At 44.2% G+C, this 12,593-nt stretch overlaps 1 protein-coding gene across 5 annotated transcripts in view; it reads left to right on the forward strand.

The window, feature by feature from the left end:
* Positions 1-12,593, forward strand: part of AGBL2 (AGBL carboxypeptidase 2) — a 59,947-nt gene that overhangs the window by 17,472 nt on the left and 29,882 nt on the right. For all 5 annotated transcript variants that reach the window (XM_053561758.1, XM_053561760.1, XM_053561761.1 and 2 more), the window contains 3 exons: positions 5,933-6,086; positions 7,989-8,771; positions 10,937-11,093. In XM_053561758.1, coding sequence (XP_053417733.1) covers positions 5,933-6,086; positions 7,989-8,771; positions 10,937-11,093 — 1,094 coding nt within the window. The remainder of the gene's footprint in view (positions 1-5,932; positions 6,087-7,988; positions 8,772-10,936; positions 11,094-12,593) is intronic.

Consider the following 12,593-nt stretch of genomic DNA (forward strand, 5'->3'; position numbering starts at 1 on the left):
GCTATGAGGACGGTAGCCCATTTCCTAAGGTGTCATGCTGGTGTTGGGGAAGGAAAGTATGGATCTTATTCTCAAAAAACTGTTTCTGATTTTTTTTTTAAGTTGTCTCACCTCTCCCTAAGGAGTCAGAGCAAAGTCTGATTTTTGTTTCTCCCCTCTTGGGATAGAGCAGTTTTTCCTGGTAGCATCTATCAAAAGCATGTAAAGACGTATACTACCTATATACTACCCTATCCACTGAGCTCCTATAGCAATAGTCTGACTATGTTGCCCTCAGTAGAGTGCTGTGGTGTCACAGCTCACAGCAACCTCAGACTCTTGGGCTTAAGTGATTCTCTTCCCTCAGCCACCCAAGTAGCTGGGACTACAGGTGCCCAGCTGAGCTCCTATAGCTCAGCGGAGAGGGCACTGGCCACATGTACTAGGGATGGTGGGTTTGAACCCAGCCCCGGCCTGCTAAAACAAAAAATAGCTGGGCATTGTGGCGGGTACCTGTAGTCCCAGCTGCTTGGGAGGCTGAGGCAAGAGAATTGCTTGAGAGAATCGCTGTGATGCCACAGCACTCTACCAAGGATGACACATAATGAGACTCTGTCTCAATAAAAGAAGAAAGAAAGAAAATAGCCAGGTGTTGTGGTGGGTGGCTGTAGTCCCAGCTACTTGGGAGGATGAGACAAGAGAATCGCTTAAGCCTAAGAGTTTGAGGTTGCTGTGGGTTGTGACACTATAGCACTCTACCCAGGGTGACAACTTGAGACTCTGTCTCAAAAAAAAAAAAAAGAAAAAGAAAAGAAAGGGCCACCACAAATACTGGGGAGTGCAGGATACATGGCTAGGGCTGCACCCGTGTGTAGGAAAGAACCTAAGAAGAACCTAGATGTGCACCTTTGATTGTTCCTTGGGTCCTGTGCAAGCAAGAGGTGAAGGCTAACATTGAGCCACCTTGGTATTGAAAAAGTCCCACCTCAGAGCCAATATGCAAAGAGTAGGAAAATTATGTGAGTTTTTTTGATTGTAGGGTTTTTTTCGCTATATGTATATGAGGAAATATCTCTGTTAAGCCACTGGCTGACCTCAGATATAATGGAATGGAGAGTTGGTGACTACACATGACAAGGAATAACATCATTCTCAATGGTAAAAGACTGAAAGATTTACCTCTAGGATCAGTAACAAGATAAGGAGTGTAGAGTGCTACGGCATTATAGCTCACAGCAACCTCAAACTCTTGAGCTCGAGCTTTTCTCTTGCTTCAGGCTCCCAAGTACCAAGGACTACAGGCGCCTGCCACAATTCCTGGCAATTTTTAGAGATGAGGTCTTAGTCTGGCTCAGGCTGGTGTTTTTTGTTTGTTTGTTTGTTTGTTTGTTTGTTTTGTTTTTGAGACAGAGTCTCACTATATTGCCCTCAGTAGAGTGCTATGGTGTCACAGCTCACAGCAACCTCAAACTCTTGGGCTTAAGCGATTCTCATCCCTCAGCCACCCAAGTAGCTGAGACCACAGGTGCCCCCCACAACGCCTGGCTATTTTTTGTTGCAGTTGTCATTGTTGTTTAGCTGGTCCAGGCTGGGTTCGAAGTTCTAACCACTGTGCTACGGGCACCAAGCCATCTCAGGCTGGTCTTAAACCTGTGAGCTCAGGCAATCTACATGCCTCGGCCTCCCAGAGTGCTGGGATTACAGGAGTGAGCCACCACACCACGCCAAGGATGCTCACTTTCACCACTGCCATTCAACATCATACTGTAAGTTTTAGCCAGAACAATTAGACAAAAAGAAGAAATAAAAGTCATCCAAACTGGAAAGAAAAAAGTAAAATTATCTCCATTCACTGAGGATATGATCTGATATATAGAAAATCTAAAAGAATGCATACACATACAAGTACTACTAGATGTGGGCAGCACCTGTGGCTCAGTGAGTAGGGCACTCTCCCCATATACCAATGGCAGGTTCGAATTTGACCCCGGCCAAACTGTAACAAAAAATAGCTGGTTGTTGTGGCGGGCACCTGTAGTCCTAGCTACTCAGAAGGCTGAACCAAGAGGATCACCTAAACCCAAGAGCTGGAGGTTGCTGTGAGCTGTGACGCTACAGCACTCTACAGACCACGGCAACAAAGTGAAACTCTGTCTCTAAAAATAAGAAAAAAAAAGCTAGATCTAATCAACAAATTCAGCAAAATTGCAGATTATTGATTATAACCTGCGCCCATAGCACAGTGGTTAGGGTACCCACCACATACACTGAGGGTGGCGGGTTCAAACCCAGCCTGGGCCAGCTCAACAACAATGACAACTACAACAAAAAAAATAGCCAAGCATTGTGATGGGAGCCTGTAGTCCCAGCTACTTGAGAGGCTGAGGCAAGACAATCACTTAATCACCTAGAGTTTGACATTGCTATGAGCTATGATGCCATGGCACTCTATCAAGGGTGAAATAGACTCTGTCTCAAAAAAAAGACAAACCAACTAAAAAATGGGCAATAGATTTGAATATTTTACCAAAGAAAATAATACAAATGCTTTGTTTTTTTAAAAAAAAGAAACAGAGTCTCAATTTGTTGCCCTCAGTAAAATGCTGTGGTGTCACAGCTCACAGCAACCTCCGGCTCTTGGGCTTAGGTGATTCTCTTGCCTCAGCCTCCCAAGTATCTGGGACTACAGGCGCCCACTACAATGCCCAGCTATTTTTTTTTTGTCGCAGTTTGGCTGGGGCCGGGTTCAAACCTGCCACCATCAGTTTATGGGGCTGGTGCCCTACGCACTGAGCCACAGGCGCTGCCCAGTACAAATGCCTTTTAAGTACATGAAAAGATGCTGAACATCATAAGTTGTTAAGTGAAAATTGAAACCATGTTAGATGTTAGTAGTTTTTCTTTCTTTTTTTTGAAAAGGCATGTCTGGGTGGCACCTGTGGCTCAGTCCGTAAGGCGCCGGCCCCATATACTGAGGGTGGCGGGTTCAAACCCGGCCTCAGCCCCGGCCGAACTGCAACGAAAAAATAGCCAGGTGTTGTGGCGGGCACCTGTAGTCCCAGCTACTCGGGAGGCTGAGGCAAGAGAATCGCTTAAGCCCAGGAGTTGGAGGTTGCTGTGAGCTGTGTGATGCCATGGCACTCTACCGAGGGCCATAAAGTGAAACTCTTGTCTCTACAAAAAAGAAAAAAAAGAAAAGGCATGTCTACCTCAGTAGAGTGCTGTGGCGTCACAGCTTACAGCAACTTCAAACTCTTGGGCTTAAGTGATTCTCTTGCCTCAGCCTCTTAAGTAGCTGGGACTACAGGCACCCACAACACCCAGCTATTTTTTTGTTGTTTTTGTTTCAGTTGTTATTGCTGAATTTAGCAACTGACAGCTCGACCCTGCCAGCCTCGGTGTATGTGGCCAGCACCCTACTCACTGAGCTACAGGCACCAAGCTGACATTAGTACTTTTTCATACCCACTAGAATAGCAGTAATAAAAGATAGACAATAATAAGTGCTGGGGAGGATGTGGAGCAGGTGGAAACAGTACCATTAGAGATAGAACAAAGGGGGCATAATGCTAGAGAGCAATGAGCAAAGAATGTAACAGGAACCTTTCTGAGGGGGGGAAGCGAATTTAGAATAATGGCAAGACCACAAATTGTTATTAGGGATGGATAGGAGGAGGTAGGGGAGCTGCCCACAAGGGCATCCTTTGTCATCACTAAAAATAATCTGATACTCTGCACATACAATCAATACCAGGACCAATTAGAGTTTTTAAACAAGAATTTTTGACAATTGGAAAACATTATATGAAAGAAATAGAAAAAAATTTGTCACAATTTCAAAATCAATCAATACAATGATCAGAAAATGTTTTATTGGAGGTGGAATATATACCGAGTTTAGTTAGAAATAGAATGTGCCTAGTCAGTGAAATCAGAGGAGGCTCTTGGAGAAAGAAGCAGAAGTAGGAGGGAATGTCTGCATAATTTTTATATTCCTGCAAGTAGAGGGATGAAATGAGCCAATTATAGTTCAAGGCTTCTCTGAGATATAAATAGCACATGCTCCACTCTCACTTGCCTTGATTATGAGCTCTCCTCATGTTAATGTTAATATGGTGAAAAAACAAAGCTTGGCCTGGTGACACATGCCTATAATCCCAACTGCTTTGGAAGCTGAGGAAGCAGTAGCAGTACCTGTGAACAGCCACTGCCTGCACTGCAGCCTGAGCAAGTCTTTGAAGTCTGAGAGACGAGAGACCCAGTCTTTAAAAATAATAATAATTGGGCGGTGCCTGTGGCTCAGTGGGTAGGGCGCTGGCCCCATATACCGAGTGTGGTGGGTTCAAACCTGGCCCTGGCCAAACTGCAACAAAAAAATAGCTGGGCATTGTGGTAAGTGCCTGTAGTCCCAGCTACTCAGGAGGCCGAGACAAGAGAATCACCTAAAGCCCAGGAGTTGGAGGTTGCTGTGAGCTGTGACACCACGTCACTCTACCAAGGGCAATAAAGTAAGACTCTGTCTCTAAAAAAATAAATAATAATATAATAATAAATATTACTATGGGGGAAGCTATATACAATGAAATAAAGTATAGTAAAGCAATAAAGCAATTCACTGTCTAGCTCTACCTTAGTCATCAAAATATGGGTGTGTTCACTAATAAACTGACTAGTTATAAAATCAGGCCCAGCAAAATATTACTATTTAATGGTAGGATGTATACTGCCCCCTGGTCAACATCTTTGATATCAATTGTTATGGGTACTTGTTCACGGGTATTGTTAACATCTGACTATATATTTTTTCTTTTTTTTTTTTTTTTTTTGAGACAGCATCTGACTATGTCACCCTTGGTAGAGTGCTGTGGTGTTACAGTTCCCAGCAACCTCAAACTCTTGGGCTTAAATGATTCCCTTGCCTCAGCCTCCCAAGTATCTGGAACTATAGATGCCCGCCACAACACCCAGCTAGCCCTGGTGTATGTGGCTGGCACCATAACCACTGAGCTATAAGCGCCAAGCCACTATTTGCATTTTTTATAGAAAAGATTACAAATGTTTTCAGATCCTCCATAAAGGTAGGTGAAATAGCATTGTATTTTCAAACATTTAGAATATCATTTTTGCCAACATTTCTTTTAAATTAGGGTTCAGTTGGGTACAAGCAGTATCTGAGATACCAAGGGGAGTCATAAAACAAAAGGAAGTGCCCTTATATGCTTAAAAGACTCCAAAGAAATAAATGGTTGAAAATTAAAAGCCTCTGGCTAGTTGTAGTGGCTTGTGCCCATAATCCTGGCATTCTAGGAGGCGGAGGCAGGAGGATTAAGAAGAGCCAGAGCAAGAATGAGACCCAATCTATATGTAAATAGAAAATCAGGTGTGGTGGTGCATACCTATAGTCCCGGCTACTGGGGAGACTGAGGCAGGAGGATAGCTTGGGCCTCCCAGTTTGAGGTTGCCGTGAGCTATGATGACACCACTGCACTCTACCCAGGATGGCAGAGTGAGACCATGTCTCGAAAGAAAAAAAATGAAAATTAAAAGTCTCAGCAAAAGACACTGGACAAGGTGGCTCACACCTGTAATCCCAACACTTGGGAGGCAGGTGGATTGCTTGAGCTCATGAATTTGAGACCAGCCTGAGCAAGATCGAGACCCCCATCTAAAAAATAGCTGGATGTTGTGGTGGGTATCTGCAATCCCAGCTTCTTGGGAGCGTGAGGCAAAAGAATCGCTTAAGCCCAAGAGTTTGGGGTTTCTGTGAGCTGTGACACCACAGTACTCTACTGAGGGAAAAAAAAGTCTCAGCAAAGGTGATTGAAAATTTGAATATTCAACTGTTGTTCACCTAGAATAGTGCTGACCACATAGATGAGGTCAGTAAATTTCTGAATAAATGAATTTTTGAGTGGAGAGAAGTATGGACAAAGTATGTTTATTTTATCTGCAGTGCCCACAGAAGGTTCCTATTTCACCAGTTCCAGAGTAGGAGGCAAACGAGGAAGTATCAAGGAACTTGCTGTCACCTTGCAAGGACCAGAAGACAATACCCTATTGTTTGAATCAAGGTTTGAGAGTGGGAATCTACAAAAAGCTGTCAGAGTGTAAGTAAAAAGAAATTTCCCAAAAGGATAGTAATTACAGTGATTGAGAGGCACTTTCAGGAATGATATCAGAATTAGGAGTGTTAGTAAAAAAAGAGAGAAGTGGTAAGAAATGGTTATGAGAGTGAAGAAGAAGAATGGAATAATTATGACTCATGTTTTCCCCAGAATAAAACATCATCTAAATTGTTTCTTCTGCTTATGAAAGAAACTAGAGCTCACTTAAAATTTGATTTAGTGGCTCAGCACCTGTAGCTCAAGCAGCTAAGGTGCCAGCCACATACACCAGAGCTGGTGAGTTCAAATCCAGCCTGGGCCTGCCAAACAACAATGACAACTACAACCAAAAAAAGCCAGGCATTCTGCCAGGCATCTATAATCCCAGCTACTTGGGAGGCTGAGGCAAGAGAATCGTTTAAGCCTAGGAGTTGGAGGTTGCTGTGAGATGTGATGCCATGGCACTCTACCCAGGGTGACAGCTTGAGGCTCTGTCTCAAAAATAAAAAAAAAAGATTGATGTAGTAAATATGCATAATATAAAGAGTCCTATCATCACACCTCCCAGATGCAGCAACTGCTGGCCGGGCACTGTAGCTCATGCCTGTAATCCTAACACTCTAGGAAGCCAAGGTAGGTGAATTGCCTGAGCTCACGAGTTTGAGTTCCGGACTTCTAAAAATAGCTGGGCGTTGTGGCAGGCACCTGTAAGTCTCAGCTACTTGGGAGGCTGAGGCAAGAGAATCACTTGAACCCAAGAGTTTGAGGTTGCTGTGAGCTATGACACCAGTGCACTCTACCGAGGGCAACAAAGTGAGACTATCTAAAAAAAAAAAAAAAAAGGCTGGGTGCCTGTAGCTCAGTGGATGACAAAGTGAGACCGTCTCAATTTAAAAAAAAAAAAAAAAGGATAATGATATACACACATTGTTTTGCCAGTTGTCTTTTTTTTTTTTGGGCCGCAGCTGGGCTTGAACCTGCCACCTCCGGCATATGGGACCGGTGCCCTACCCGTTGAGCCACAGGCGCCGCCCCAGTTGTCTTTTTCTACTTAAAAAATTTTAGGTGTTTTTTTATGGCAGAACCATCCATATATATCTTTATTTTTAATAGTGTATATTATTCCGTTGTAGGATTATTCCACACCATATTCACCGTGTTCATAACTGATGGGAAATTATGATGTTTACAATTTTTTTTTCCCCCTGAGGCTGGTTTTAAAACTCCTGAGCTCAAGCAATCCAACCACCTCGGCCTCCCAGAATGCTAGGATTTACCCGTGTGAGCCATCGCACCCGACCTGTTCATTACCATATACTACAGTGGTTAGAAACTTCTACTAAGCACTCTGGAAAAACACCAAAAAGCTCACAGAACTTCTAAACATGCTATGCAACTGGGTGGTGCCTGTAGCTCAAGTGGCTAAGGGGCCAGCCACGTACACCAGAGCTGGCAGGTTCAAATCTGGCCTGGGCCTTCCAAACTATGACAACTACAACCAAAAAATAGCTGGGCGTTGTGGCAGGCACCTGTAGTCCCAGCTACTTGGGAGGCTGAGGCAAGAGAATCACTTAAGCCCAGGAGTTGGAGGTTGCTGTGAGCTGTGACGCCACAGCACTCTACCCAGGGCGATAGCTTGAGGCTCTGTCTCAAAAAAAAAAAATATGCAACAATGTGTTTTGAAACTGTCTTCTCCATTCCAAACAATTTTTCTTTCCTCAAGTTTCTACTAGTTTAATATGTGCATTGGAGAACTAATTAGAAAATAAATGTTTGATGTTGCAGGTTCAGGTTTTTCTGTTGTAAATAGATTCATTTTTACCAGAGAAAAGCAGTATTTTTCCAGATTTGTTTTTAAGAGGAATGTGAAGTTACAGAGATGTTCTTCTATTTTTCCCATTACAGAGACACCTATGAGTATGAACTCACCTTGCGAACTGACCTCTACACAAACAAACATACTCAATGGTTTTATTTTCGGGTTCAGAACACCAGAAAAGATGCCACCTATCGCTTCACCATCATCAACTTGCTAAAACCCAAGAGCCTTTATACCATAGGGATGAAGCCACTCATGTACTCCCAGTTGGATGCCAACATCCACAACATTGGCTGGAGGAGAGAAGGAAATGAAATTAAGTACTATAAAAACAACACAGATGATGGGCAACAGCCCTTCTACTGTCTCACGTGGACCATTCGGTTTCCACATGACCAGGACACTTGCTTCTTTGCACACTTCTACCCTTATACATACACCAATTTGCAGTGCTACCTCCTGTCAGTGGCTAACAACCCCATCCAGTCTCAGTTCTGCAAGCTCCGAACTTTATGTAGGAGCCTAGCAGGAAATACTGTCTACCTGCTCACCATCACCAATCCATCCCAGACCCCTCAACAGGCAGCTGCAAAGAGAGCTGTGGTCTTGAGTGCTAGGGTCCACCCTGGGGAAAGTAATGGCTCCTGGATTATGAAAGGCTTTCTGGACTTCATCCTTAGCAAATCCCCAGATGCCCAGCTCCTCAGAGATATCTTTGTCTTCAAGGTGGTTCCCATGTTAAATCCAGATGGTGTGATTGTGGGAAATTATCGATGTTCCTTGGCTGGAAGGGACTTGAACAGGCATTATAAAACCATTCTCAAGGAGACTTTCCCTTGCATTTGGTATACCAGGAACATGATCAAAAGGTGAGACCTTTTATCTGTTGATCTTTCTGGGAATGTTGTGAGTACTAGCGCCAGATATCTCTGATGGGGCACGAGGTCTCTTCTGTTACAGGAATCAAATGTGGCTTTGGAGACAGAATTTTTACCATTCTCTTTGCAGTCAAGTGGGTTTGTTAATTTTCAGACTTTTAAATCATGTCTAATCTTTGGGTTGAAACTGAACATACAACATTTCATGTAGGAATGAAACTTGTAAGTGAAACAATTGAATGGAAAAGGTCCGAGTTCCTAGGTGTTCTTCATAAGACCTGTGTAATACTAATAGTAGCTAACAATTAGTACTTACATATGAAGTGACAGGCACTATTCTCAGTGTTTTACACACATGACCCAAATTCAATATCCTATGTTGTATGAGGGGATTAATTGCCTAAGGTCACACAACTCGTAAGTGATAGAGTAGATATTTAAACACAGGGTCTCTAGATTTAGAGACTTCCTTATTACTATCTTATATTACCTCTCAGGAAGAAAGAAAATAAAATCTGTTAGCAGTTTTCAAGCCTGTGTTAAAGAGTTGATAGCTATAGCCTTTAATAGCACTTACTTTGAAGGAATTTTCTAAATTTCATTGGGAATGAAAATACAGTAAAAATATGTGCATGCACACCTTCTAACCATGCTGTTTAAATGTAGGGAGTAACGGCCGGGCGCTGTGGCCCACGCCTATAATCCCAGCACTTAAGGCTGAGGTGGGTGGATTGCCTAGGCTCAGGAATTCAAGACCAGCCTGAGCTAGAGCGAGACCCTGTTTCTAAACATAGCCAGGCTCTGTGACCAGCACCTGTAGTCCCAGCTACTCAGGAGGCTGAGGCAAGAGAATCACTTGAGCCCAAGTCAGACTCTGTCTCAAAATAAAAAGGTGGAGAGTAGTTTGGGCTGGTGAGCATGAATTTGGGACTTAGACTGGCCTGGGTTTGAGACCTGGTTTACTAATGGCTGGTTCTGTGACTTTGGCTAAGTGATTTAACCTCTGAGCCTCAGCTTGCTCATCTGTAGAATGGTGATAATAATACCTGCCTTGGGTTATTACTGTAAGGATTGAATGAGATAATCCATGAGACTTATTTAGCATATACCCAGCACATTATAAATGTGTAGCATTATTACCTTACCAACATCATCATGGAGAAAGTCAGCATGTTTATACAGTTGGAATAGGTGTCGTGGGTGATCAGAAGACAAACTGAGCCTTTAGGAACTGCCCCTAGAAAGTTGGGAACAAAAGCTTTCTTTGGTTCTTTTTCTTTTCTTTTGGTTTTTTTGTTTTTTTTTTTTTTTTTGAGACAGAGTCTCATTATGTTGCCCTTGGTAGAGTGCCAGAGTGCCTTTGCGGCACAACTCACAGCAGCCTCATCTTGGGATTCTCTTGCTTCAACCTCCCAAGTACCTGTGACTTACAGGCGCCTGCCACAATGCCTGGCTATTTTTTAGTTACAGTTGTTGTTTGGCAGGCCCGGGCTGGGTTTGAACCTGCCAGGTCAGGTATATGTGGCTGGCACCCTAGCCACTGAGCTACAGGCACCAAGTCTCCTTGGTTCTTTTTCTTTCCTGTAGCTGCAGCCTCTATGCCTCCCTTCTTCTCTTCACAGTTCTGCTTCAGGGTGGGCTTTTTCCCAATAGGTTTGCTCCACTTCCTTGTCAGCTTACACAAGGCCTACCCACCATCCATTTCCATGTCAGACTTTTCCATTTCAAGTCCCTCTGATTAAGAGGGACAAGAAATGCTGGTGAAATATTTTTAGCAATGGCTAAGGATGGGGATAGGGTCTACTGAAGGCCATTGAAGTTGGGATTTTCTTGGGAGGGAATGTATAAATAGCCATATTTAAGGAAGAGATGCCACATAATCCTTGATTATTTCCATGCATTTTTTTTTACCTCCCCCCTCCCCTCCCATCCTCCCTCCTTCATCTTGGGCCATAGTTGTGATCTGTTCTTCATATGAAAGTGTGAGTGATTGTAAATTGGTTTCATAATAGTACTGAGTACATGGGATATTTTTTCTTCTATTCTTGAGATACTTTACAAAGTAGGATATGTTCCAGCTCCATCCATGTAAATGTAAAAGAGGATTTCCATGCATCTGAATATCCACTGAGTCCTTTCTTTCCTCTCCTCAATAGACTTCTTGAAGAAAGAGAGGTTCTTTTGTATTGTGATTTCCACGGCCACAGCCGTAAGAATAATATCTTCTTGTATGGCTGTAATAGCAACAATCGCAAGTATTGGCTTCATGAGCGAGTCTTTCCTTTAATGTTAAGCAAAAATGCACCAGATAAGGTAAGCATGTAAGATGGTTTTCTGTCCATTTACTGAGGTACAAGGGAACTGACTGCTTTCTCTATGTAGTATTTTTTTTTTTTTTTTTTTTTTTTTTTGTAGAGACAGAGTCTCACTTTACTGCCCTCAGTTAGAGTGCCGTGGCGTCACACGGCCTACAGCAACCTCCAGCTTTTGGGCTTACGTGATTCTCTTGCCTCAGCCTCCTGAGCAGCTGGGACTATAGGTGCCCGCCACAACACCGGCTATTTTTTGGTTGCAGTTTGGCCAAGGCCGGGTTTGAACCTGCTACCCTCGGTATATGGGGCCGGCGCCCTACTCACTGAACCAGAGACAGAGTCTCAACCTGTCACCCTGGGTAGAGTGCCACGGTCACAGCTCACAGCTCACAGCAACCTCAAACTCCTGGGCTTAAGCAATTCTCTTGTGTCAGCCTCCCAAGTAGCTGGGACTACAGGCACCCACCACAAAGCCTGGCTATTTTTTGGTTATAGGTGTCATTGTTGTTTGGCGGGCCCAGGCTGGATTTGAACCCGCCAGCTCTGGTGTATGTGGCTGGCACCTTAGCTGCTTTAGCTACATGCTCCAAGCCAACACTTTTTTTTTTTTTTTTTGTAGAGACAGAGTCTCACTTTATGGCCCTCGGTAGAGTGCCATGGCCTCACACAGCTCACAGCAACCTCCAACTCCTGGGCTTAAGCGATTCTCTTGCCTCAGCCTCCCAAGTAGCTAGGACTACAGGCGCCCACCACAATGCCTGGCTATTTTTTTGGTTGCAGTTCGGCCGGGGCCGGGTTTGAACCTGCCACCCTCGGTATATGGGGCTGGCGCCTTACTAACTGAGCCACAGGCGCCACTCCTTTTTTTTTTTTTTTTTTTTTTTTTTAAGAGAAGGCCCTGCGGCTCTGTGCCTGTGGCTTAAGCGGCAAAGGCACCAGCCACATACACATGAGCTGGCGGGTTTGAATCCAGCCCGGGCCTGCCAAACAACAATAACGACTGCAACCAAAAAATAGCCGGGCATTGTGGCGGGTGCCTGTAGTCCCAGTTACTTGGGAGGCTGAGGCAGGAGAATCGCTGGAGCCCAGGAGTTGGAGGTTGCTATGAGCTGTGATGCCATAGCACTCTACCCAGGGTGACAGCTTGAGGCTCTGTCTCAAAAAAAAAAAAGACGGCCTTGCTCTGTCACCTAGGCTGGAGTGCCATGGCTCAACCACAGCTCACTATAGCCTCAAACCCCTGGGCTTAGGCGATCCTCTTGCTTCAGTCACCTGGGTAGATAAGACTACAGGTGCACTCTATCACACCCAGCTAATATTTAAATTTTTAAATTCCATTTTTTACATGGAATGTTATTTAAAATACTGATACTGGGGTGGCGCCTGTGGCTCAAGGAGTAGGGCGCCTGTCCCATATGCTGGAGGTGGTGGGTTCAAACCCAGCTTAGTGGCTTGCACCTACAATCCTAGCACTCTGGGAGGTCAAGGTGAGGGGAATTCC

This window comes from Nycticebus coucang, chromosome 14 (genome assembly GCF_027406575.1).
Source record: "Nycticebus coucang isolate mNycCou1 chromosome 14, mNycCou1.pri, whole genome shotgun sequence".
Taxonomy (NCBI): domain Eukaryota; kingdom Metazoa; phylum Chordata; class Mammalia; order Primates; family Lorisidae; genus Nycticebus; species Nycticebus coucang.